Here is a 26,203-nt window from a genome sequence, read left to right as displayed (position 1 = left end):
TGAACCACAGAATATTTCTTTATTATAAAATCAGACTTGTCCGGCAGAAAGACGAAGCTTATTAACATTTGGTATTGACATTCAGCATGTGAAATTATAATAAATGCTATTTCGAAATAGCCTCTCACGCACGCATGTACTCACACACCCTTACCAGAAATCAAATAAAATAGAGGAGTTTTACAAAAGGGTCTGTAGTCAATGGTTCAAAGGGAAAAGAATAATTGATGGAGTCCATTTCATGGCCTGGAGTGTGGGTTCTGCCTTCCAAGGCAGCTCGGCACAGCAGAGGCTGCAGTGCCTCAATGACCCTGTGGATCACATTTTGATTTAATGTCTAAAGTTTCCTTCCTGATTTGCTTTTTTTTGTTCAGGCAGTTTCCATTTGGACTGTCTCTTTAATTTATCCCCAGTTAATTTAGCTCTTGGTGCGACAATAGAGCTGGGAGTCTGGGCCCTCTGGCCTGGCCTCACAGTGCCACCCTGCGAACCAGGCAGTGACTCTGCGCCACTTTTCAGGAGGTGCCCACAACTCGCCGGTATGGAATACCTAGACCCAGCCTCCGCCACATTGTGCATTCATTTGTCATTCATGGGCCATTTAAACCAAGTCAGGCAGCAGGAAATGCCAATAAATAATATCAAAATGGCCGATCGATAAGATAGGTCCAAATACGTGGAGATAGCTGCGCTACCCCACCGCCACACTATAACAAAGTTAATTGTTGTTGGAGATGAGGAGATATAAGCACAGGACGATCAAACCCAGAGACCCCGTCTCCATTCTGGAGCTTCGATTGCAGAGGTTCCCATCGCAGCATTGGAAGCGTTTCTGGAGGTCAATCCCGAAGATTATCTTGGTGGAGTTCAGAGAACAAATGGATTCGGACACACATCCTTGGAAGTCAAAATGACGTGAACCTGGCATTAGAGGAAAGCCGAATCAGAGACAAATTCAACTCTTTCTGACTCGTGGACCCAGAAGTCGCCCTGTCTTGTTTACGCTCCTCCCCCCCGATCAACTCCCTGGTTGCAGACAAGAGGGAGATTGGAAGTCACCCCGCCAATTTTATTTTCATTTTTATGACACTGCAACAAAGAAGGCTCCATCTGACAGCAAATACTTTGGAATTAAATACTACGGGGGCAGGGATTCTGTAAATACAGCTGCAAATACTGGCAGGTCGTACAGTCAGTACTTAGGGAAGGTCAGTATTGAGGGAGCTCTGCACTGTCAGAGGGTCAGTACTGGGGGAGCTCTGCGCTGTCAGAGGGTCAGTACTGGGGGAGCTCTGCGCTGTCAGAGGGTCAGTACTGGGGGAGCTCTGCGCTGTCAGAGGGTCAGTACTGGGGGAGCTCTGCACTATCTGAGGGAGCTCTGCGCTGTCAGAGGGTCAGTACTGAGCAAGTGCCGCACTTTCAGAGAGTCAGTCTTGGCAGAACGCTGCTCTGTCAGAGGGTCAGTACTGAGGGAGCTCTGCACTGTCAGGTGGTCAGTATTGAGGGAGTGCTGCACAGTCAGGGTGTCAGTACTGAGGCTGCGCTGCACATTCATAGGGTCAGTGCTGAGGGAGTGCTGTAACATCGGAGGATCAGTACAGAAGTAGGGTAAGTACTGAGGGAGTGCTGCACTGTCGGCGGGTCAGTGGTGATGGAGAGTCAGTCCTGTGGGTGGTTCAGTACATGGTAGCTTTGTACAGTCAGAGGGTCAGTATTGAGGGAGCTCTGCACTGTCAGAGGTCAGTACTAAGGGTACGCTGCTCTGTCAGAGGGTCAGTACTAAGGGTACGCTGCTCTGTCAGATGGTTAGTATTGAGCGTGTGCTGCACTGTCAGAGGGTCAGTATTGAGGGAGGTCAACACTGTCAGAGAGTCAGTACTGAGGGAGCTCTGCATGTCAAGGGATCAACAAAGAACATAGAACATACAGTGCAGAAGGAGGCCATTCGGCCCTTTGAGTTTGCACCGACCCACATAAGCCCTCATTTCCACCATATCCCCGTAACCCAATAACCCCTCCTATCCTTTTTGGTAACTAAAGGCAATTTATCATGGCTGATCCAGCTAACCTGCATTTCTATGGACTGTGGGAGGAAACTGGAGCACCCGGAGGAAACCCACGCAGACATGGGAAGAACGTGCAGACTACGCACAGACAGTGACCCAGCGGGGAATCGAACCTGGGACCCTGACGCTGTGAAGCCACAGTGCTATCCACTTGTACTGCTGTGCTCAGTCAGTACTGTCAGGGTCAGCACCGAGGGATTGCTACACCGTCAGAGGATCAGTACTGAGGGAGCGCTGCACTGTTAGAGGGTCAGTACTGAGGGAGCGCTGCACTGTCAGAGGGTCAGTACTGAGGGAGTGCTGCGTTGTTAGAGGATCAGTACTGAGGGAGCGCTGCACTGTTAGAGGGTCAGTACTGAGGGAGCGCTGCACTGTCAGAGGGTCAGTACTGAGGGAGTGCTGCGTTGTTAGAGGGTCAGTATTGGGGGTTGTCAGTACAGTCAGAGGCCGGTACGGAGGGAGGGCCAGTACGGAGCGACTATCATACAGGCAGAGGATCAGTACTGAAGGAGTGCTGCATTGTCGGAGGGGCAATACTGAGGAGCGTCAGTACTGAGGTGGGGAGGGGGGTCAGTGCGGAAGGAGCATCAGTACTGAGGAAGCGTCATACAATCAGCAGGTCAGCACTGAACTGTCTGATGGTCAGTACTGAGGGAGTGCTGCACTGTCAGAGGGTCAGTACAGAGGGAGTGCTGCTCTGTCAGAGGGTCAGTACTGAGGGAGTGCTGCACTGTCAGAGGGTCAGTACTGAGGGAGTGCTGCACTGTCAGAGGGTCAGTACAGAGGGAGTGTTACACTGTCAGAGGGTCAGTACTGAGGGAGTGCTGCACTGTCAGAGGGTCAGTACTGAGGGAGTGCTGCACTGTCAGAGGGTCAGTACTGAGGGAGTGCAGCACTGTCAGAGGATCAGTAATGAGGAAGTGCTGCACTGTCAGAGGGTCAGTACTGTGGGAGTGCTGCACTGTCAGAGGGTCAGTACTGTGGGAGTGCTGCACTGTCAGAGGGTCAGTACTGAGGGAGTGCTGCACTGTCAGAGGGTCAGTACTGAGGAAGCGCTGCACTGTCAGAGGGTCAGTACAGAGGGAGTGCTGCACTGTCAGAGGGTCAGTACAGAGGGAGTGCTGCACTGTCAGAGGGTCAGTACTGAGGGAGTGCTACACTGTCGGAGGGTCAGTACTGAGGGAATGCTGCACTGTCAGAGGGTCAGTACTGAGGGAGTGCTGCACTGTCAGAGGGTCAGTACTGAGGGAGTGCTGCACTTTCAGAGGGTCAGTACTGAGGGAGTGCTGTACTGTCAGAGAGTCAGTATTGAGGGAATGCTGCACTGTTGGAGGGTCAGTACTGAGGGAGTGCTGCACTGTCAGAGAGTCAGTACTGAGGGAATGCTGCACTGTTGGAGGGTCAGTACTGAGGGAGTGCTGTACTGTCAGAGGGTCAGTGCTGAGGGAATGCTGCACTGTCAGAGGGTCAGTACTGAGGGAATGCTGCACTGTTGGAGGGTCAGTACTGAGGGAGTGCTGGACTGTCAGAGGGTCAGTACTGAGGGAGTGCTGCACTGTCAGAGGGTCAGTGCTGAGGGAATGCTGCACTGTCAGAGGGTCAGTACTGAGGGAATGCTGCACTGTTGGAGGGTCAGTACTGAGGGAATGGTGCACTGTTGGAGGGTCAGTACTGTTGTGATCCGTCTCCATGCTGCCGACCAGGGCACTCTCCCGCTTTTACCGTTTGCTGCCTTGGAAGGAGTTTGCAGGTTGACATTCAAGCCTGTTTGGCTGCGTTATGAACGCACCTTCCTTGACCTTCATGTGCTGGGGTGGGACTGGAACCCACTGCTCCTGGCCCAAATGTAGCGATGCTAACCCACTGTGTCACAAGGCCTCCCACTAAGGCGCTCCACAAATCGTATTTCTTTGTTGCCGAGACAGTCAGAAATGACGGAGTCTTCATAACGTACCGTTTTCGATGAAGCCCTCAAGACTTCCACACTTGGTCTGGCTCCCTTCACATGGGATGGAACCGCTTCTGTTGCACTTAAAGTCACCCAGCATCTCCAAGCACCCCAGACAGAGCAGTTTGTTCGCCTTTTGCTGATCTGCAACAAAGGGCAAGATGTTATTCGTGCATCCCCCTCCGACTCCCTCGTCTAATACCTCCCACGTGACTTCCTCATCCCCACTAGATGTACCAAATTTTGCAGGGTGTTTGACCAGGGAGCTGGTGAACTGCTGATTATGAACCAGGCAGACTTTTCAGAGAATGGCTGCCAACTGAGCTGCTATATACAGTAGGTCCAAAAGGAGATGACACAATTGCCAGGCAAGTAAGAAATTAATCTTCCAACAGCTTTGAAGAGGTCATGGAGTCTTTTTGCATTTGCTTTGAACTAAAGAGGCAATAGCATTTTGGAGCAGGCAACATTTATCAAGATTTCATTTCAGCTAATTTGTGTGCGGATTGTGGACGTCGCTACCCAGCCCAGCATCTGTGCCCATCCCTAATTACCGCTTGAAGTGTTGGTGAGCCGCCTTCTTGAACCGCTGCAGTCCATGTGGTGTAGGTACACCTACTGTGCTGTTAGGGGGTTCCAGGGTTTTGATCCATGACAGTGAAGGAATGGTGATGTATTTCCAAGTCAGGGTGGTGAGTGACTTGGAAGGGAACTTCCAGGTGGTGGGGTTCCCAGGTATCTGCTGCTCTTGTCCATCTAGATGGCAGAGGTCGTGGGGTTGGAAGGTGTTGCTTTAGGAGCCTTGGTGAGTTCCTACAGTACATCTTGTAGATGGTACACACTGGCTGACACTGTATCAGTGGTGGAGAGAGTGCTAATGAAACGGGGCTGCTTTGTGCTGGGTGGTATCAAGCTTCTTGAGTGTTGTTGGAGCTGCTCTCATCCAGGAAAGTGGGGAGTATACCATCACACTCCTGACTTGTGCCTTGTAAATGGTGGACAGGCTTTGGGGAGTCGGGAGGTGAGTTACCACAGGATTCCCAGCCTCTGACCTGCTGTGGTAGCTACTGTATCGAAATGACTAGTCGAGGTCAGTTTGTGATCAATGGCAACCCCTAGAATTTTACAAGTGTTAACTTCCGACCATTACCTTGTATCCAGGACTGCATTGGCTACTCTTCTTCTCCCCATTCCAAGGGGATCAGGAAAGAATGAAGGGGTTTGGGGTAGAGAGAGGGGAGGAGAGAGTGGAAGAAGGGGGGAGGAGAGAGAGAGATGAGGGAGGGGAGGAGAGGGTGGAGAGAGGGAGGGAAGGAGAGGGGGAGGAGTGAGGCAGGAGGGAGGGAGAGGATGGGGAGGAGGGAGAAGAGGTGGGAGAGAGGGATTGGGGAGAAGGAGGGGAAGAGATAGGAGAGAGGAGAGTGGGGGTAGAGGGACGGAGGGAGAAGAGAGTGGGAAGAGGGGAGAAGAGAAGAGTGGGGGAGGGTGAAAGAGGGCTGGAGAGAGGGAGGGGAGGGGAGGGGAGAGGCAGGGGCGGAGAGAGGGCATGTGCAGGATGAGAGAGGGAGGGGGGCGAGGGAGAGAGAGGGGAGGGAGAGGGCGGAGAGAGAGGGAGGGGGGAGAGAAGAGAGGGATGAGAGGGTGGAGAAATTGTAGAGAGGGGGAGGAGAGGGTGGAGAGGGGGAGGAGAGGGTGGAGAGGGGGAGGAAAGAGGGTTGAGAGGGGAAGGAAAGAGGGTGGAGAGAAGGGGAGGAGAGGGTGATGGGGAGGAGAGGGAGTGAGGGGAAGAGAGAGAGAGGTATGGGGAAGGAGAGAGGGAGGGAGGGGGTAGAGTAGAGGGAGGGAGGGGGAGGAGAGTGAGGGAGGGGGGAAGGGGTGGAGAGGGGAGGGGAAGGCAGGAGGGACAGGGAGGGGGAGGAGAGAGAGGGGGAAGAGAGAGGGGGGGCGGGAGGGAGGGGCAGGAGAGAATGGTTGGAGAGGGTGGGGAGGCATGGAGATCGAGATCTATACATTTTACAGATAAAGGCATTTAGGGAGGTAGAGAGAAAATTGTCAAGAAATAAATGCATGAGTGGTAGGGAGAGAGAGAATCAATTTGCGAATGAGAGAGACACATGGAGGGATAGAGAGAGACAGAGACCAAGAGGGAAATGAGAGAGTGGGGACAGAGAAAGAGAGATAGAGGGAAAACGATAGAGAGAAGCTGAGATAGGAGGTATAGAGAGAGGGAGATGAGAGATAGGCACTGCGATAGGAGGTAGAGAGGGAGATGAGAGATAGGCACTGCGATAGGTGGTACAGAGAGAGGGAAATGAGAGATAGGCACTGCGATAGGAGGTATAGAGAGAGGGAGATGAGAGATAGGCACTGCGATAGGAGGTATAGAGAGAGGGAAATGAGAGATAGGCACTGAGATAGGAGGTAGAGAGGGAGATGGGAGATAGGCACTGAGATAGGAGGTAGAGAGGGAGATGAGAGATAGGCACTGTGATAGGTGGTACAGAGAGAGGGAGATGAGAGATAGGCACTGAGATAGGAGGTATAGAGAGGGCAATGAGAGATAGGCACTGAGATAGGAGGTATAGAGAGAGGGAGATGAGAGATAGGCACTGCGATAGGAGGTAGAGAGGGAGAGGCACTGCGATAGGTGGTACAGAGAGAGGGAGATGAGAGATAGGCACTGCGATAGGAGGTATAGAGAGGGCGATGAGAGATAGGCACTGCGATAGGTGGTACAGAGAGAGGGAGATGAGAGATAGGCACTGAGATAGGTGGTACAGAGAGAGGGAGATGAGAGATAGGCACTGAGATAGGTGGTACAGAGAAAGGGAAATGAGAGATAGGCACTGCGATAGGTGGTACAGAGAAAGGGAAATGAGAGATAGGCACTGAGATAGGTGGTACAGAGAAAGGGAAATGAGAGATAGGCACTGCGATAGGTGGTACAGAGAAAGGGAAATGAGAGATAGGCACTGCGATAGGAGGTATAGAGAGGGCGATGAGAGATAGGCACTGCGATAGGAGGTACAGAGAGAGGGAGATGAGAGATAGGCACTGCGATAGGTGGTACAGAGAAAGGGAAATGAGAGATAGGCACTGCGATAGGTGGTACAGAGAAAGGGAAATGAGAGATAGGCACTGAGATAGGAGGTATAGAGAGAGGGAGATGAGAGATAGGCACTGCGATAGGTGATACAGAGAGAGGGAAATGAGAGATAGGCACTGCGATAGGAGGTATAGAGAGAGGGAGATGAGAGATAGGCACTGCGATAGGAGGTATAGACAGAGGGAGATGAGAGATAGGCACTGAGATAGGAGGTAGAGAGGGAGATGGGAGATAGGCATTGAGATAGGAGGTAGAGAGGGAGATGAGAGATAGGCACTGCGATAGGAGGTATAGAGAGGGCGATGAGAGATAGGCACTGCGATAGGAGGTATAGAGAGGGCGATGAGAGATAGGCACTGCGATAGGAGGTATAGAGAGAGGGAGATGAGAGATAGGCACTGAGATAGGAGGTATAGAGAGAGGGAGATGAGAGATAGGCACTGCGATAGGAGGTAGAGAGGGAGATGAGAGATAGGCACTGCGATAGGAGGTATAGAGAGGGCAATGAGAGATAGGCACTGCGATAGGAGGTATAGAGAGAGGGAGATGAGAGATAGGCACTGCGATAGGTGGTACAGAGAGAGGGAGATGGGAGATAGGCACTGCGATAGGAGGTATAGAGAGAGGGAGATGAGAGATAGGCACTGAGATAGGAGGTAGAGAGGGAGATGGGAGATAGGCACTGAGATAGGAGGTAGAGAGGGAGATGAGAGATAGGCACTGCGATAGGAGGTATAGAGAGGGCGATGAGAGATAGGCACTGCGATAGGAGGTATAGAGAGGGCAATGAGAGATAGGCACTGCGATAGGAGGTATAGAGAGAGGGAGATGAGAGATAGGCACTGAGATAGGTGGTACAGAGAGAGGGAGATGAGAGATAGGCACTGCGATAGGAGGTATAGAGAGGGCAATGAGAGATAGGCACTGCGATAGGTGGTACAGAGAGAGGGAGATGGGAGATAGGCACTGCGATAGGAGGTATAGAGAGAGGGAGATGAGAGATAGGCACTGCGATAGGAGGTATAGAGAGAGGGAGATGAGAGATAGGCACTGAGATAGGAGGTAGAGAGGGAGATGGGAGATAGGCACTGAGATAGGAGGTAGAGAGGGAGATGAGAGATAGGCACTGCGATAGGAGGTATAGAGAGGGCGATGAGAGATAGGCACTGCGATAGGAGGTATAGAGAGGGCAATGAGAGATAGGCACTGCGATAGGAGGTATAGAGAGAGGGAGATGAGAGATAGGCACTGAGATAGGAGGTATAGAGAGAGGGAGATGAGAGATAGGCACTGCGATAGGAGGTAGAGAGGGAGATGAGAGATAGGCACTGCGATAGGAGGTATAGAGAGGGAGATGAGAGATAGGCACTGAGATAGGAGGTATAGAGAGAGGGAGATGAGAGATAGGCACTGCGATAGGTGGTACAGAGAGAGGGAGATGAGAGATAGGCACTGCGATAGGAGGTATAGAGAGGGCAATGAGAGATAGGCAGTGCGATAGGAGGTATAGAGAGAGGGAGATGAGAGATAGGCACTGCGATAGGAGGTATAGAGTGAGGGAGATGAGAGATAGGCACTGCGATAGGAGGTATAGAGAGGGCGATGAGAGATAGGCACTGCGATAGGAGGTATAGAGAGGGCGATGAGAGATAGGCACTGCGATAGGAGGTATAGAGAGGGCGATGAGAGATAGGCACTGCGATAGGAGGTATAGAGAGAGGGAGATGAGAGATAGGCACTGAGATAGGAGGTATAGAGAGAGGGAGATGAGAGATACGCAGAGCGAGAGTGACAGAGTAGATATGGAGGTGTGGATGATGGACAGATGAGGATGATATTACCTGGCGCAATGTTACACAGGTTCCCAGTGCAGCAATGGATTTCACTGGTGATGGAGCCCAGATTTAAGCTGATATTTGTACACATCTCTGAGGAAACACAGGACTTGGTGATCGTTTTGTCAGCTGCAGAAACAGGGGGGAAGCATCACACAAAATGATCAATTCAATCTTGATCACAATTTCTGTTCCTGGCAGCGGGTCAATGTTCTGATCTGTCAAACAAGGCTGCCACTTCAACAGATTCCCCTTTCCATGGGTGCCAGCTGATTGCATTTGTCACTGTGCCTTTATTTGACTGCAGTAAGAAGTCTTACAACACCAGGTTAAAGTCCAACAGGTTTGTTTCAAACACGAGCTTTCGGAGCACGGCTCCTTCCTCAGGCCTGAAGAAGGAGCCGTGCTCCGAAAGCTCGTGTTTGAAACAAACCTGTTGGACTTTAACCTGGTGTTGTAAGACTTCTTACTGTGCTCACCCCAGTCCAACGCCGGCATCTCCACATCATGGCTTATTTGACTGGACATTGCTTCACACCCTGACCCATGTTCAGCACCAGATTGCCCTCAAAACGCCCTTCTCCAGTACCCTCCAGACATCTGGGTCAAATCCCCCACACTCCTGTTCCATTCCATCAGCAGAGATCAGGCCATCTGTAACTCAGCCTCCATCTTGACCCCTTCCCAGCCTCACCCTCAACTTCATGCTGAACCCTCATAGGACGGACAGAGGGTCAGTACTGAGGGAGTGCTGCACTGTCAGAGGGTCAGTACTGAGGGAATGCTGCACTGTCAGAGGGTCAGTACTGAGGGAGCACTGCACTGTCAGAGGGTCAGTAATGAGGGAGCACTGCACTGTCAGAGGGTCAGTACTGAGTGAGTGCAGTACTGTCAGAGGGTCAGTACTGAGGGAGTGCTGTACTGTCAGAGGGTCAGTACTGAGGGAGTTATGCACTGTCGGAGGGTCAGTACTGAGGGAGTGCTGCACTGTCAGAGGGTCAGTACTGAGGGAGCGCTGCACTGTCAGAGGGTCAGTACTGAGGGAGTGCTGTACTGTCAGAGGGTCAGTACTGAGGGAGTTATGCACTGTCGGAGGGTCAGTACTGAGGGAGTGCTGCACAGTCAGAGGGTCAGTACTGAGGGAGTGCTGCACTGTCAGAGGGTCAATACTGAGGGAGTGCTGCACTGTCAGGGGGTCAGTACTGAGGGAGTTATGCACTGTCGGAGGGTCAGTACTGAGGGAGTGCTGCTCTGTCAGAGGGTCAGTACTGAGGGTGTTACAGGGCAGCATGGTGGCGCAGTGGGTTAGCCCTGCTGCCTCATGGCGCCGAGGTCCCAGGTTCAATCCCGGCCCTGGGTCACTGTCCGTGTGGAGTTTGGTCATTCATTCTCCCCGTGTTTGTGTGGGTTTCGCCCCCACAACCTGTGGTAGTCACCATTGTTGTATTATATACTGCATACGAAGGTATTACGGTAAGGCCCCTGTACTACAGGTACGGGGGTAGATCCCAGCCTGCTGGCTCCACCCAGTAGGCGGAGTATAAATGTGAGTGCTCACCGAGCTGCAGCCATTACGGCAGCAGCTGCGGGAGGCTCCACATCTCTGCGAAATAAAGCCTCGATTACTCTCTACTCTCATCTCGTTGTTATTGATAGTGTATCACAACGCAAATATTTGCAGGCTAGGTGGATTGGCCTCGCGAAATTGCCCCTTAATTGGGAAAAACTTATTGGGTACTCTAAATTTATTTTAAAACATTACTGAGGGTGTTATGTACTTTCAGAGGGTCAGTACTGAGGGAGTGCTGCACTGTCAGAGGGTCAGTACTGAGGGAGTGCTGTACTTTCAGAGGGTCAGTACTAAGGGAGTGCTGCACTGTCAGAGGGTCAGTACTGAGGGAGTGTTGCACTGTCAGAGGGTCAGTACTAAGGGAGTGCTGCACTGTCAGAGGGTCAGTACTGAGGGAGTGCTGCACTGTCAGAGGGTCAGTACTGAGGGAGTGCTGCACTGTCAGAGGGTCAGTACTGAGGGAGTGCTGCACTGTCAGAGTGTCAGTACTGAGGGAGTACTGCACTGTCAGAGGGTTAGTACTGAGGGAGTGCTGCACTGTCAGAGGGTCAGTACTGAGGGAGTGCTGCACTGTCAGAGTGTCAGTACTGAGGGAGTGCTGCATTGTCAGAGGGTCAGTACTGAGGTAGTGCTGCACTGTCAGAGGGTCAGTACTGAGGGAGTGCTGCATTGTCAGAGGGTCAGTACTGAGGTAGTGCTGCACTGTCAGAGGGTCAGTACTGAGGGAATGCTGCACAGTCAGAGGGTCAGTGCTGAGGGAGCGCTGTACTTTCAGAGGGTCAGTACTGAGGGAGCGCTGCAGTGTCGGAGGGTCAGTACTGAGGGAGCGCTGCACTGTCATAGGGTCAGTGCTGAGGGTCAGTGCTGAGGGAGGGCTGCACTGTCATAGAGTCAGTGTTGAGGGAGCGCTGCACTGTCAGAGGGTCAGTGCTGAGGTAGAGCTGCACTATCAGAGGGTCAGTGCTGAGGGAGTGCTGCACTGTCAGAGGGTCAGGACTGAGGGAGTGCTGCACTGTCAGAGGGTCAGTGCTGAGGGAGGGCTGCACTGTCAGAGGGTCAGTACTGAGGGAGGGCTGCACTGTCAGAGGGTCAGTACTGAGGGAGTGCTGCACTGTCAGAGGGTCAGTACTGAGGGAATGCTGCACTGTCAGAGGGTCCGTGCTGAGGGAGTGCCACGCCATCTTACAGATTGAATACTCTCTCTCTATTCCCAGAAACATCTTCGGAAAATGTTGAGCGGCTCCGGGTTGGGAATGTGCTTATTATAATATATTCATCGTTCATTTACCAAAATGCTGCCTGTCCAACCTCGTCATGCACATATTTCCTTCTGCGCAGACCTCCACAGCGTCTGGTTCATCACACTTGATGCCTTTGCATTTGTAACACTTTAAAGTGCTGGCTGCAGGAGGGAAATAAAGAACATAAAATCCTGTTAGCTTGAATTCACGGCTGAGGGGGCAACACCTACAGGAAGAGACCCTTCAGCACCTCCACCCTGTTCCGCCATTCAACGAGAAAGAAAGGCAGAGATAGAGAGAGAGGGAGAGAGACAGAGAGAAGGATAGAGACAGAGAGAGGGAGAGAGAGACAGAGGGAGAGAGAGAACGGAACGATCTACTGTGGCTGATACAGGCAGAATTCCTCTGGCTCTTAAAATACTACGACCAAATAACATCATTGTTTTAGCATGTGAAAGTGCTGAGAAAAGAGCAGGAACCCTGGCAATAATTGTTTTGTGCTTGCTCATGCCAGAACAGGGAACTTGGCAGTAACTCAGCAATCACTGCTGACTTAATCTCTGCGTATGTTTTTATTTAACAACCAGGGCTACAAGGGTGAGAGAGAAAATCCGCTCAATTTGTACAATTCTAAATGCGGAATTAAAGACCTGCGGGTTGCATATATTTAATTTACTACTCCATGGCAAGGCCAGCATTTGTTGCCCACATCACCGACTGCCCTTGAACTCGCTCTGGCCGTTTCAAAGAGGGCAGTTCAGAGTCAGCCACTTTACTGTGTGGTAGATCTGGAGGCTACTGTAGGCGCGACCGGGTAAGGATGGCAGATTCCCCTCCTTAAAGGGTGTGTCAGTGAACCAGATGGGTTTTTACGATGTTCGGTGATCGTTTTGGGGTCGCCTTTACCAGACCAAGACTAGGTTGATATTCCCGATTTATTATTTTCTTGCTGAAAAGACTGTCAAAGTTTCTCATCTCACACTCATCAGGACAGTTGCATGAGGATACCAGTTAGAAAGCCAACAGCAATTTATATTGCCTGAGCAGAGAATGCTGACTGGTAGAACATAGGAGCAGGAGTAGACCTTTTGAGCCTTCTCCGCCATTCAATAGAATAGTAGCTTATCCTCTCTCTCAATGCCTGCACTCTCCCCATATGCTCGACACCATTAGAATCTCAAACTTTATCTATTTCCTTCTGAAAGATATTCGGTCACTTGGCCTCCACAGTCTTCTGAATTCCACATGGTCACCGCCTGTGGAAGATATTTCTCCTCATCTCAGTCCTAAATGGTCCACCCTGTATTCTGAGACTCTGACCCCTGATTCTAAAGCCAACCCTCCAGCCCGAGGAAGCAACATTCTTGCATCCAGTCTGCCCCGCCCCTGTCTCATTTTTCTCAACTCCAGTGAATACAGGCCCAGTCGACCCAATCTCTACTCATTCGACAGTCCTGCCATTTTCCAGGAATCAGTCTGGTGAATCTCCACTGCGCTCCCTCTGTGGTAAGCATATTCTTTCTCGGATAAGGAGACCGAAACTGCACGCACTACTCCGGGTGTGGTCTCACCAACGTCCTGTACAGCTGCAGTAGGACATCCTTGCTCCTGTACTCCGGTCCTCTTACAATGAAGGCCAACATAACATTTGCCTTAACAGCTTGCAGATGACAGATTTCCCTCCCGAAAGGGACATTAGTGAACCAGGTGGGTTTTTACCACAATCGGCGATGGTTTTGTGCGAATGATTATTTCATTCACAGAATCATTACAGTGCAGAAGGCCATTCAGCCCATTGCGACTCCGAACGAGCAGCTCACCTAGTCCCATTGCCCCATCTTTATCCCCCCAAAAATCTCCCCCCCTTATTCGATCGGCTCGTGAGCCAATCACCTTAAATCTGCGTCCCCTCTAGTTTTTTTTTGTAAAGTATTTTATTAAGGCATTTGTGATTTTATAACAATAACAGTAAACCATATACAAACAACTATAAACAGTGCGTAGAACCTCTACCCCCCTGACTGGTCCTACCTTCCGAGAACAGTAATCTAGACTAACGCCCCCCCCCAGCACCCCCCCCCCCCCCTCCCCCCACCCCTCTGCTGACAGTTAATTTTCTCTAAAGAAGTCGACAAACGGCTGCCCCCTCCGGACGAACCCTAGCATTGACCCTCTTAGGGCAAACTTGAATTTCTCAAGACTGAGGAAGGCTTCGAGTCCCTCCAAGCTAACAGTATCCGTCTCCGGGCGACCAAGGAGGCAAAGGCCAAGACGCGGCCTCCCTTGTCCCTCGGACTCCCGGGCCCTCCGACATTCCGAAAATCGCCACCTCTGGACTCGGTGCCACCCTTGTTTTTAACACCGTAGACATGACATCTCCAAACCTCGGCCAGAATCCCCCAAGCTTTGAACATGCCCAAAACATGTGAACATGATTTGCTGGCCCTTCCGCACACCTTGAACATCTGTCTTCTATCCCAAACAACTTGCTCATCTGGGCCACCATCATGTGAGCCCGGTGAACAACCTTAAATTGTATTAGGATGAGCATGGCGCAAGACATGGACGTGTTGACCCTTCTTAACGCCTCCGCCCAAAGACCAGCCTCTATCTCTCCCCAACTCATCCTCCAATTTGTGCTTTAGCCCCTCTGTCTGCGTTTCCTCTGACTCCATGAGTTCTTTATAGATATCTGAGACCTTCCCCTCTCCCACCCACGCTCTAGAAATGATCCTATCTTGTATCCCCCATGGCGGTAGGGCACCCACTACCACCGGGCTTGTGGAGAACCGGGCCAGCGAGAACGGCAGAGGTGCCGTGATCAATGCCCTTAAACTCGTGGCCTTACAAGATGCTGCCTCTACTCGCTCCCACATCGACCCTTCCCCCACTACCCACTTCCTAATCATGGCTATATTTGCCGCCCAGTAATAGTTGCTAAGGTTGGGCCCACCCTCCCCCCAGCATCAGCATCTTCATTCACGGGGTTTTACCCACCCAAACAAAACCGGGGATCACCTTATTTACCCGCTTGAAAAAGTCCTTTGGGATAAAGATGGGGAGGCACTGAAAAACAAACAGGAATCTCGAGAGGACCGTCATTTTCACTGTCTGTACCCTCCCTGCCAGTGATAACGGGAGCCTATCCCACCGTCGGAAGTCCTCTTTCATTTGTTCCACTAACCGGGTCAAGTTTAGTTTATGTAACATCCCCAGTCTCGTGCCACCTGGATTCCTAAATAACGGAAGCTTCCTCCCATCACTCTGAACAGCTGCTCTCCCAGTCTCCTCTCCTGCCCCCTTGCCTGGATCGCAAATATCTCGCTTTTCCCCATGTTCAATTTGTACCCCGAAAGACAGCCAAATTTCCCTAAAATCCTCATGATCTCTCCCATTCCCTCTAACGGGTCAGAAACACACAGGAGCAGGTCGTCGGCATATAGCGAGGTATTCCACCCCACCCGGACCAGCCCCTGGAAGCTCTTAACGCCATAGCTAGTGGCTCAATGGCCAGAGCGAACAGCAACGGAGAGAGTCTGCCTAGTCCCCCGGATTAATCTAAAATAGCCCGACGTCAGCCGGATCGTTCGAACATTCGCCTCTGGTGCCTGGGACAGCAGCCTGACCCAGTCGATGAAACCCCGACCAAACCCGAACCACCCGAACACCTCCCACAGATAGTTCCATTCCACCCGATCAAAAGCCTTCTCTGTGTCCATTGCGACCACTACATCCACCTCCTTTCCCTCTGGGGGCATCATGATTACATTCAAGAGCCTTCTAACGTTGGCTGTTAGCTGCAGACCCTTAACGAACCCCGTTTGGTCTTCCCCTATCACCCCCAGGATACAGTCTTCTATCCTTGAGGACATGACTTTAGGTAACAGTTTGGCATTAACATTCAACAGGGCGATCGGCCTGTAAAACCCACATAGTTCAGGGTCCTTCTCCCGCTTCAGGATCAGCGAGATCCAGATCGCGCTCCCTTGCCTCATTAAACGTCCTCCCCAACAGTGGGCCCAGCATCTCAGAGAACTTTTTATAAAATTCCACTTGGTAACCATCTGGTCCCGGGGTCTTGCCCGACTACATGGCCTCCAGTCCATCTGCTATTTCTTCAATCACTATTGGGGCTCCCAGCCCTTCTACCAACCCTTCGTCCACCTTCGGGAACTCCAGCCCTCCCAGAAATTGCCTAATTCCTTCCACTCCAACTGGGGGTTCTGACTCATATAGCCTGCTGTAAAACTCCTTAAACACCCCGTTAACCCCTGCTGGGTCCAAGATTTTGTTCCCTCCTCTGTCCTTCACTCTCCTTAGCTGTCTCCCTTTTCCTGAGCTGGTGTGCCAGTATTCTACTAGCCTTCTCTTCATACTCATATATTGCCCCCCCTCGCCTTCCTCAACTGTTCCACCGCCTTCCCCGTAGATAACAAGCCAAATTCCACCTGTAGCCTCCATCGATCCTTCAGTGATCCTGCCTCCGGGGCCTCCGCATACCTCCTGTCTACCTGAAGTATTTCGCCAACCAACCTATCCGCCTCTGCCCTCTCTTCCTTCTCCCTATGGGCCTGAATCAAAATCAGCTCCCCTCTGACCACTGCCTTCAATGCGTCCCAAACCATTGCTGCTGAGACCTCTCGCCTATCGTTAATCTCCAGGTAGTTCTGGGTGGATTCCCTGACCCGCCTGCACACCCCGTCATCCGCTAACAGTCCCACATCCAATCTCCATTGCGAGCGCTGACCACTCTCCTTGCTCACTTGTAGGTCCACCCAACGTGGGGCATGGTCTGACACAGCAATCGGCGAATACTCTGTGTCAACCAACCCCGCCAGTAAAGCCCTGTTCAAAATAACAAAGTTGATCCGGGAGTATACTTTATGTATGTGAGAAGAAGGAGGACTCCTTCGCTCTTGGCCGTCCAAACCTCCATGGGTCTGCCCCACCCATCTGTCCATGAACCCCTTTAGTTCCTTCACCATTGCCGGCCCCCTGTCTGTCCTTGAACTCGACCGGTCCAACCTTGGGTCAATAACCGTATTGAAATCCCCCCCATGATCAGCTTGTGTGAATCCAGATCCGGGATCTTCCCTAACATCCGTCTTACAAACTCCACATCATCCCAGTTTGGTGCGTAGACATTCACAAGCACCGCCTGCAATCCTTCCAGCTTCCTGCTAACCATGATATATCTACCCCCCCACATCTGCAACTATTCTCCCCGCCTCAAATGACACTCGCTTATTAATCAGGATGGCAACCTCTCTAGTCTCAGAATCCAGCCCCGAGTGAAACACCTGCCTGACCCATCCCTTCCTCAATCTGGTCTGATCTGTTACCCTCAGATGTGTCTCCTGTAGCATTACCAGGTCCGCCTTCAATCCCCTCAAATGTGCAAACACGCGAGCCCTCTTAACCGGCCCATTCAGCCCTCTAACGTTCCATGTGATCAGCCTGGTCGGGAGGCCTTTCACCCCCCCCCCCCCCCCCCCCCCCCCCCCCTCCCCCCCCCCCCCCACGATCAATCAACCCCAGCCTCCAGCTCGTGCCCCGCGCTCCCTCCGGCCCGCTCTCAGGTAGCCGCCGTCCCCGACCTCCCATTGATCTGAAAGCAACAGTCCCTCCCCTGCCAGCAGAGCAATTCCACCCCCTCCCCATTAACAGCACATCCCCTCTGGTTTTTAACCAATGGGAACAGCCCCTCCCTCTATCCACCCTGTGTCCGGCCCCCTCCCCCCTTGTGGTTTTGAACACCTCGATCAATTCTCCCTCTCCATCTCCTCTCCACAGGAAGAACAGTCCCATATTCTCCGATCGATCTGTGTCACTGAAGTTCTTCATTTCTGGAATATATTCTTGGTCAATCTTTTCTGCATCCTTTCCAAAGTCTTCACATCCTTCCTGAGGTGCGGTGTACGGAACTGGACACAATACTTCAGTTGATGTCGAACTGGTGTGTTTTGTACAAGTTAAACATAATCTGCTATCTCTTGTGCTCAACGCCCCGATTAAGAAATCCCAGGACACCCTTTGTTTTATTAACCGTGCTCTGAACCTGTTCCGTCACCTTCAATGATTAATCCACGTTTACAACCAGGGCCCTCTGCTCTGCCTCCTTGTATCCTTTATTTGATCTTGTGTCTCCATTTTCTGCCAAAATGAAGCACTTTACACTTCTGATGGACAGAATTTAAATTCCCCTAACTGTCACAATGGGATTCAAACTCTCCTCTCCCAATCATCCACACACACACACACACACACACATACATATTAGCTTGAACGGAGATAGATTGATGTCCCATATTGGAACAGAAGATTGAAATGCTATGTAGAACGCCCGTTTCCCTGAAATTACCTTCAGCATCTATCCTCGGCTATTTTTCAACCTGCACATTTTAATTGGAGGCTTTAACTCGCTATTTTTAAGAGTCGTGGACTCACTGGAGAATAGAGGGAGGCCATTTGGCCCATTGAGTCCCTGCCATCTCTCTAAATACTGATCCAGTCGGCCTCCATTCGTCCTCCTCCGCTCTATCCTCGTATTCCTGCGAGTTCATTTCCCTCCGATTCCCATCCAATTTCCTTTGGAAATCATTCATGGTATCCGCTCCCACCCTCATCTCGTGGCCTCTAGGCCCACTGGTTGAGTGAAGAAAATTCTTCCTCACATCCCAAACCCCCCCCAGCTATAAATCCTTCAACCGTGCCTCCTCAGTCCCTGCTAATGGGAACAGATTTTCTTCGTCTCTGTAGTCTAAACCTTGTCACCACCTTTTAAAAAAATATTTTATGAAAGGAATTTTCATATAAACAAACAAAAGCAGAAGAACAACCAAACAACATTTCCTATAAACATCCAACACCCACTCCCCCCTGACTCCCCCAACACCACATCCATCTCCCATCCCGCCTTCCCTATTTTAACCCCCTTATCCCCCATTCCCCCTCCGCCTTTGTTGACCCCTCAAACTCCCTTAAAGAAATTGATAAATGGCTTCCACCTCCGAACAAATTCATCCACTGAACCCTTCAGGACGAACTTGACGTTCACCAGCCTCAGGAATTGCGCCAAGTCTCTCACCCACACTCCCGCTTTCAGCGGCTTCAAGTTCCTCCACCCGAGCAAGATCCGTCTCCGGGCTATCAGAGAGGCAAAGGCCAAAACATCAGCCTCTCACGCCCCCTGGACTCTCGGGTCTTCCAACACCCCAAATATTGCCACCTGTGGACTCGGGGCCAATTCCACCCCCCAGCACCTCGGATGCTACGCACGCAAATCCCCGCCAGAAGCCCGACAGCTTCAGACATGCCCAGAACACATGGACGTGATTCATGGGCCTCTCCGCACACCACCCACATCTATCCTCTACCCCCTCAAAAGAACTTATTTGTCCTTGCTACCATCATATGCGCCCTATTATTACTTTAAACGGATGAGGCTTAACCTCACACACGACGAGAACACATTCACCCTCCGCAGGGCCTCTGCCCGCGTCCCGGTCTCCACCTTCCCCCTCAGCTCCTCCTCCCATTTACGCTTTATGTCATCCACCAGGGCTCCCTCCCAATGCATCAGCTTGTAGACCTTGAACACCTTCCCCTCTCCTATCTCATCCCTCGACGGTACCTTAACCTGCAACCCCAGGGCGGCAGCCCAGGGAAGGACGGCACCTCTCTCTTTACAAAGTCCCGGACCTGAAGGTACTTAAAACCGTTTCCCCCTGGGCAGCTCGTACTCTTCCTTCAGGTCCTCCAATCTCGCAAATTTGCCCCCAATGAACAGGTCACTAAATCGCTCGTTCCCTGCCTGCCGCCACTCCCGAAACCTCGTGACCAGCCCCGCCGGTACAAACCTATGGTTATTGCAGATCGGTGCCCACAGCGAGGCACCCTCCAGTCCCAGACGCTGTCTCTACTGCCCCCACACCCTTCAGGCCGACACCACTACTGGGCTCACGGAGTACCTCGCTAGTGAGAATGGCAGAGGTGCTGATAACAAAGCCCTCGAACTTGTTCCCCTGCACCATGCCACCTCTATCCGACCCCACACTGACCCCTCCTCCACGACCCACTTCCTAACCATGGAGATGCTCGCCGCCCAGTAGTGGTCCATAATGTCTGCAGTGCCAGCGTTCCCCACCCCCTCGCCCCCGCTCCAGGAAAACCCTCCTAACCAGTGGGGTCTTCCTCGCCCATGCCAACTCGGAGATCAGCGCATTGACCTTCTTGAAAAACGACTTGGGGATGAAGATTGGGAGGTTCTGAGATACAAACAGAAACCTAGGCAGCACCATCATTTTTACTGTCTGAACCCGCCCTGCCAGCAACAGTGGCAGCACATCCCACCTCTTAATGTCCCCTTTCGGAACTTTCAGTGGCGACCATTGAGTGAGCGGTCGCACATTTGGTAGCTCCCACTCAAGGTGGAATTTTTCAGTCCTTTCCCCATCTGGGGGATGAAAATTTCGATGGAAAGAGTTGTAGGAGTGTCAGGAGAAGGTATAACTCCTCTGGTGTGGCTGGATCCACAAACTAGGAGTGGATCAAGACGTAGGGAGCTGGAGCAGGAGAATCTTGGTGCGCCACAGGTTAAGATAGCGGAGGGTGAAGGGCCTGTTCTGCCCACCCAGTGGTCAATGGAGCAGCTGTTGGACTTCTTAAATGGGAAATTCAGCCAGCAGAGAAGGGAGGCCCTGGAGGACCTAGTTAAGGTGGTAGAGCCGCTCAAAGCAGGGATTGATTGAGTGGAGCAGAGGCTGGAGTACCAGGGCCAGGGATCAAGAAAGTGGAGCAGGTGGTGAGGAAGCACAAGGAGCAGTTGGCCTCGTTGGTGGATAAGGTGGGGGTGATGCGGGAGACTCAAAAGAGGCTGAATAAGAAGGTGAAGATCTGGAGAACCGCTCGAGGAAGATAAAATTTGAAGATGATGTGAATGCCCGCAGGCATCGAAGGTGCAGAGGCCGACACGTATGTGGCCAAAATGCTGGAGAAGCTGATGAGGGAGGGGGCCTTTGACCGGACTCTGGAGATCGACTGAGCGCACATGGCGCTGATGAGGAGGCCGCAGGCGGGCGAGCCACTGAGGGCGATGGTCGTGCGGTTGCGCCGCTTCTTGGACAAAAAAGAAGATTCTTTGGTGGGCGAGGCAGACGAGGAAGTGCAGTGGGAAGGGAACGAGCTGCAAGTGTATCAGGACCTGGGCACGGAGCTGGTGAAGAGGAGGGCCGGGTTTAACCAGGTCAAGGCTGCCCTCTTCACGAAGGGGGTGAGGTTTGGAGTGCTGTACCCGGCCCGCCTCTGGGTGACTTTCCAGAAGGGAGAATACTATTTTGGTATTTTGGTATGCCAGAGGAGGCAATGGTTTGGCAGGAGAAGGAGGACATTGAACTGTGGAGGAGGTGTTTTCTTTTGGTTGTTCTCGGTAAACCTTTTCAACTTTGAAATGTTTGGTGGGTTAAAATCCTCCTTCATCTGCTCCACCAGCCGAGTCAAATTTAACTTATGTAGCTGCGCCCAACCCTGAGTCATTTGGAATCCCAAGTATATAAAACTCGCCCCCACCACCTTGAACGGCAGCCTAACCTCCTCTCCTGCCCTTTAGTCTCAATCGGGAACATCTCGGTCTTTCCCACATTCAATTTGTAACAGGAGAACCGGCCAAATTCCTCCAAAATCCCCATAATGTTCCAGATACTGCCAATGCGTCTGAGATATATAGCAACAGGTTTTCCGCATACAGTGAGGCCCTATGCTCAGTACTCCCCACACAATCCCTCTCCAGTCCCTCGATGCCCTAAGCGCCTTTGCCAATTGCTCTCTCACCAAAGCAAAGAGCAATGGGGAGAGCGGACACCCCTGCCTCGTCCCCCGATGCAGCCCAAAATATCCCAAACTCACTTGGTTAATCCTGCTCGCCTTCTCCCTGTACTCGCACACTGCCCCTCTGACCCTCTGTAACTGCCCCACTGCCTTCCCTGTGGATACTGACCCAAACTCCATCTGGAGCTTCTGCCTCTCCTTTAACAGCCCTGCCTCCGAGGCCTTCGAACACCTCAGTATCTGATCTACCAGCTTTGCCATCTCTGCAATAAACTCCCCCCGCTAACCACCGCTTTGAGCGCCCCCCCACAACGTGGAGGTGGTGGTTTCTCCCGTGTCCACATACTCACCAACTGGCACACCTCCTCATCCGCCAACAGCCCCACATTCAGCCTCTACTGTGACCGCTGTCCTCCCCCCCCCCCCCCCACCTTCCAGTCCACTCACAAATCTACCCAATATGGCCCATGGCCAGAGACCACGATTGCTGAATACTCTGAGTCAACCACTCCTGCCAGCAACACCTGGTCTAACATGAAAACGTCAATCCGGGAGTACACCCAATGCACGGGGGAGAAGTATGAAAATTCCTTCGCCCTCGGTCTTACCTTGTTACCATCTTGTCCACCTCAACCAGGCCTCCCCCTCAATCTCCTTTACTCCAATGGAGAACAATCCCAGCTCCTCCTTGGACCTAAAATCCCTTTATCCCTAGGCCTACTCTAGTAAATCTCTCCCAACACCCTTCGAGGGCACTCACACCCTTCCTGAACAGATTAGACTGGACATGAAGATATAAAGAGACTGTCACACAATATTGAAACGACACCTCAGTGTTTTCACTGTAATCTTGTACGTACCTGCGATACTAACAACATGTACTTCTAGGAAAACAGATGCATCACTAAAATTGGCAGCACAACAACATCCACAGTGCATTTAACACAATAAAATACTGCAAGGCATTCTCGAGAAGGTTATCAAAGAGAATGTGGCTCGAGCCAGATGAGAAGATAAGAGGCACAGATAACCAAAAGAATATTTCAACAGTTCGGTTTTTAAGGAGCGTATTCAATGAGGAGTGAGACAGAGAGAGAGAGGGGAGGGGGGGGGGGGGGGGAGAGGAGGAGAGGTTTAGGAGGGAATTTCACAGCTCGGGGCCCCAGGCAGCTGAAGGCACAGCCGCCAATGATGGATCGACAGGAACCAGGGGATGCTCAACAGGCCAAAATTAGAGGTGCGCAGAGATCCTGGAGGATTGTAGGGGCTGGAGGAGGTTACAGAGATAGGGAGGGTTGGAGGGTCTGGAGGAGGTTACAGAGGTAGGGAGGGTATAGGGACTGGAGGAGGTTACAGAGATAGGCAGGGTTGTGGGGACTGGAGGAGGTTACAGAGATAGGGAGTGTTATAGGGACTGGAGGAGGTTACAGAGGTAGGGAGGGTTGTAGGGACTGGAGGTGGTTACAGAGATAGGGAGGGTTGTAGGGACTGGAGGTGGTTACAGAGATAGGGAGTGTTATAGGGACTGGAGGAGGTTACAGAGATAGGGAGAGTAGAGGGACTGGAGGGGATTACAGAGATAGGCAGGGTTGTAGGGACTGGAGGAGGTTACAGAGATAGGAAGGGTTGCAGGGACTGGAGGAGGTTACAGAGGTAGGGTGGGTTTAGGGACTGGAGGAGGTTACAGAGGTAGGGTGGGTATAGGGAATGGAGGGGATTACAGAGATAGGCAGGGTTGTGGGAACTGGAGGTGGTTACAGAGATAGGGAGGGTTGTAGGGACTGGAGGAGGTTACAGAGATTGGGAGGGTTGTAGGGCTGGAGGTGGTTACAGAGATAGGGATGGTTGTGGGGACTGGAGGTGGTTACAGAGATAGGGAGGGTATAGGGACTGGCGGTGGTTACAGAGATAGGGAGTGTTATAGGGACTGGAGAAGGTTACAGAGATAGGGAGTGTTGTAGGGACTGGAGGAGGTTACAGAGGTAGGGAGGGTATAGGGAATGGAGGGGATTACAGAGATAGGCAGGGTTGTGGGAACTGGAGGATGATACAGAGGTAGAGAGGAGGGCAGCAGAGGTTTGAAAACGACAATGAGAATTGTTTAATCGATGTGGGTCAGTGAGTGTCGGAGCAATGGGTGAATTGGACTTGGTGAGAGTTTTGAGACGTGGGCAGCAGAGGTTTGAAAACATGAAAGCCAGTCCCCCGTCTGCCCTCTCGGGTAGATGGCAGGGTTACCATTTGGAAGCCAAGTGGCGGGGTGTAAAGGGGGGGGGGGGGGGGGGGGGGGTCGAGTTCCCCTCGGTGTCCTGGTACCAGTATTTATCCCTCCACCAATTTCACAATAAAACCCATCGATCTGGCTCATTGTCATGTGACTGTGTGTGGGATCCTGCTGTGCTCAGACATGGCTGCTGCGTTCCTGACATCAAAAACAGTAACCTCCCTTCAAAAGAATGAATGTCTTTCCTCGTCTGTGAAACCCTTTGGGACGTCCTGAGGTGCTCCAAAGGGGCTTCAAGGTTGAACAGTGACTCGAATGTGCCAGCAAAGTCTATGACACGTCTATGAGCCTGTAGTGTACGGTGTGTGTGTGGGAGGGGGGGGGGGGGGGGGAGGCACAACTCACCTGGTCCACACTGCCCACATCCCACCCCATAGCACCTGAAACTCACCACACATCTCAAATACCCCCCTGCTAAATGACACAATACATTAAACCTATAGAAATGATACAGCACAGAAAAGGGCCATTCAGCCCACCATGTCCAGGCAAGCCCCAGGGCCTTTCCAATCCTCTCTTCCTGCATCCGGGCCATACCCCTGCAGCTTACAACTTAAGGTGCAGTTACTTTGCAAAATAATTTAGGGTCTCTGCCTCCACCACCAACTCCGGCAGCGAAATCCAGACCTCCCCCCCCCCCCCCCCCCCCCCACCACCACCACCACCCACTATGTAAAATGTTTGTCCAAAAATCCCCTCTAATCTTTCTGTCACTTAGCTTGAATCTAAGCAATACTAATGAACACAATTGAATACCTACCTGTGCAATTCGATAACTGGGGAATTTGAAGGCTGTTTCATCCCATTATACAAGTCAACCATAATATATTTCATTCGTATATTTCATTCAGGAATATGGGGAATTTAATACTTTACCCTACCTCAGCCCATTCTCCTGACCCATCCCCTGTAACCCCACCTAACCGGCACATCTTTGGACTGTGAGTGGCAACTGGGTGCCCCGGAGAATGGGCAAACTCTAGCCTTGATGTTTAATTTAATACTCCACAGATGATTCCACCTTCTATGAAGAATAATATTTCAAGATACAACAATGCTTTTGCTACCGTTTACAATATAGGTATTTGATCATTCCGTTTCTGACAGCTGACGCTGAATGATTACCCCTTTATTTTTCTCTCTCTACCCCTCTCGGTGTCTCTTGAAGAGGTCAGCATTTGACATTGGCACCAACTCCCCTGAGGGGCGGTGTTGCTGCGGTCAGTCAAATCAAAGCAAATGCCAGTGAGAATGTCAGCGTTGGGGCAGTCACTGGTAAGCAGACTGTTAACATCTGTTAGTATTATTGTTTGAGACTGCATCGAAAGTAAACACACACACGAAAGGATTAGACAGTATGCAAAAACTTACCATGTCCCAGGAGCAGTGACAGGAAGAGGAGAGTGAGTTGTAGCTCCATGCTTGCAGCCTCTTGGCCGGGATGGCAAGGCTAGGATGTGGAGAGTTGGGTAAGGAGTGAGTGAGGGGGTGGGGTGTGGTCAGCTGCAGTTCAAACTCCGCTCACGTTTCCATCCACCGGGATCTGTCTCCTTTTAGAAGAATGTTGTTCTCCAGTGCCACACACACACAGCTGAATGTGTCAGGCAGGATCCGTGCTGGGGAGAGAGAGATTGAGCTTCCTCAACACATACACGCTGCTGCAAGTGGAACTCTCTCGCACAGAAGGTTTTCTGTTTTTATCCTTTTCTGCCGAACAGCAACCCCGCCTTCAGACCCCTCCTCTCCCCGGCACTCAGCCAATTCCTCTCAATGCCTCAAAGGGTGCAATCAACTTTCAAACTGTTCCACCCTCTGTCAGTGAGACCATAAGACAGACATAGGAGTGGAAGTAAGGCCATTCGGCCCATCGAGTCCACTCCGCCATTCAATCATGGCTGATGGGCATTTCAACCCCACCTACCAGCATTCTCCCCGTAGCCCTTAATTCCTCGCGACATCAAGAATTTATCTATCTCTGCCTTGAAGCCATTTAGCGTCCCGGCCTCCACTGCACTCCGCAGCAATGAATTCCACAGGCCCACCACTCTCTGGCTGAAGAAATGTCTCCGCATTTCTGTTCTGAATTTACCCCCTCTAATTCTAAGGCTGTGCCCACGGGTCCTCGTCTCCTCGCCTAACGGAAACAGTTTCTTTGCGTCCACCCTTTCTAAGCCATGTATTATCTTGTAAGTTTCTATTAGATCTCCCCTTAACCTTCTAAACTCCAATAAATACAATCCCAGGATCCTCAGCCGTTCATCATATGTTAGACCCGCCATTCCAGGGATCATCCGTGTGAATCTCCGCTGGACACGCTCCAGTGCCAGT

At 51.7% G+C, this 26,203-nt stretch overlaps 1 protein-coding gene across 1 annotated transcript; it reads right to left on the bottom strand.

The window, feature by feature from the left end:
* LOC119975221 lies at positions 1-25,565 on the bottom strand. Its single transcript, XM_038814846.1, has 5 exons — positions 25,247-25,565; positions 11,814-11,927; positions 8,962-9,084; positions 4,021-4,158; positions 1-921 (listed from the first exon to the last, which is right to left on the bottom strand). The coding sequence occupies exons 1-5, from the start codon at positions 25,293-25,295 to the stop codon at positions 719-721; spliced, it is 627 nt and encodes a 208-aa protein (XP_038670774.1). The 5' UTR covers positions 25,296-25,565; the 3' UTR covers positions 1-718.
* Positions 25,566-26,203: the final 638 nt, after the last annotated feature.

The sequence above is a fragment of the Scyliorhinus canicula genome, chromosome 12, assembly GCF_902713615.1.
Source record: "Scyliorhinus canicula chromosome 12, sScyCan1.1, whole genome shotgun sequence".
Lineage (NCBI taxonomy): Eukaryota > Metazoa > Chordata > Chondrichthyes > Carcharhiniformes > Scyliorhinidae > Scyliorhinus > Scyliorhinus canicula.
Note: the sequence above shows the minus strand (reverse complement) of the source record. Positions and strands in the feature narration are given on the sequence as shown.

Bases quoted from the DNA above. Each gene is read 5' to 3' on its own strand.
- LOC119975221 (XM_038814846.1), bottom strand. From the start codon at position 25,295: ATGGAGCTACAACTCACTCTCCTCTTCCTGTCACTGCTCCTGGGACAT. The intron at 11,928-25,246 runs GTAAGTTTTTGC...TCCCTCCTGCAG, and splicing joins GTCACTGCTCCTGGGACATG to CCAGCACTTTAAAGTGTTAC. The intron at 4,159-8,961 runs GTAATATCATCC...CCTTTGTTGCAG, and splicing joins CCTGTGTAACATTGCGCCAG to ATCAGCAAAAGGCGAACAAA.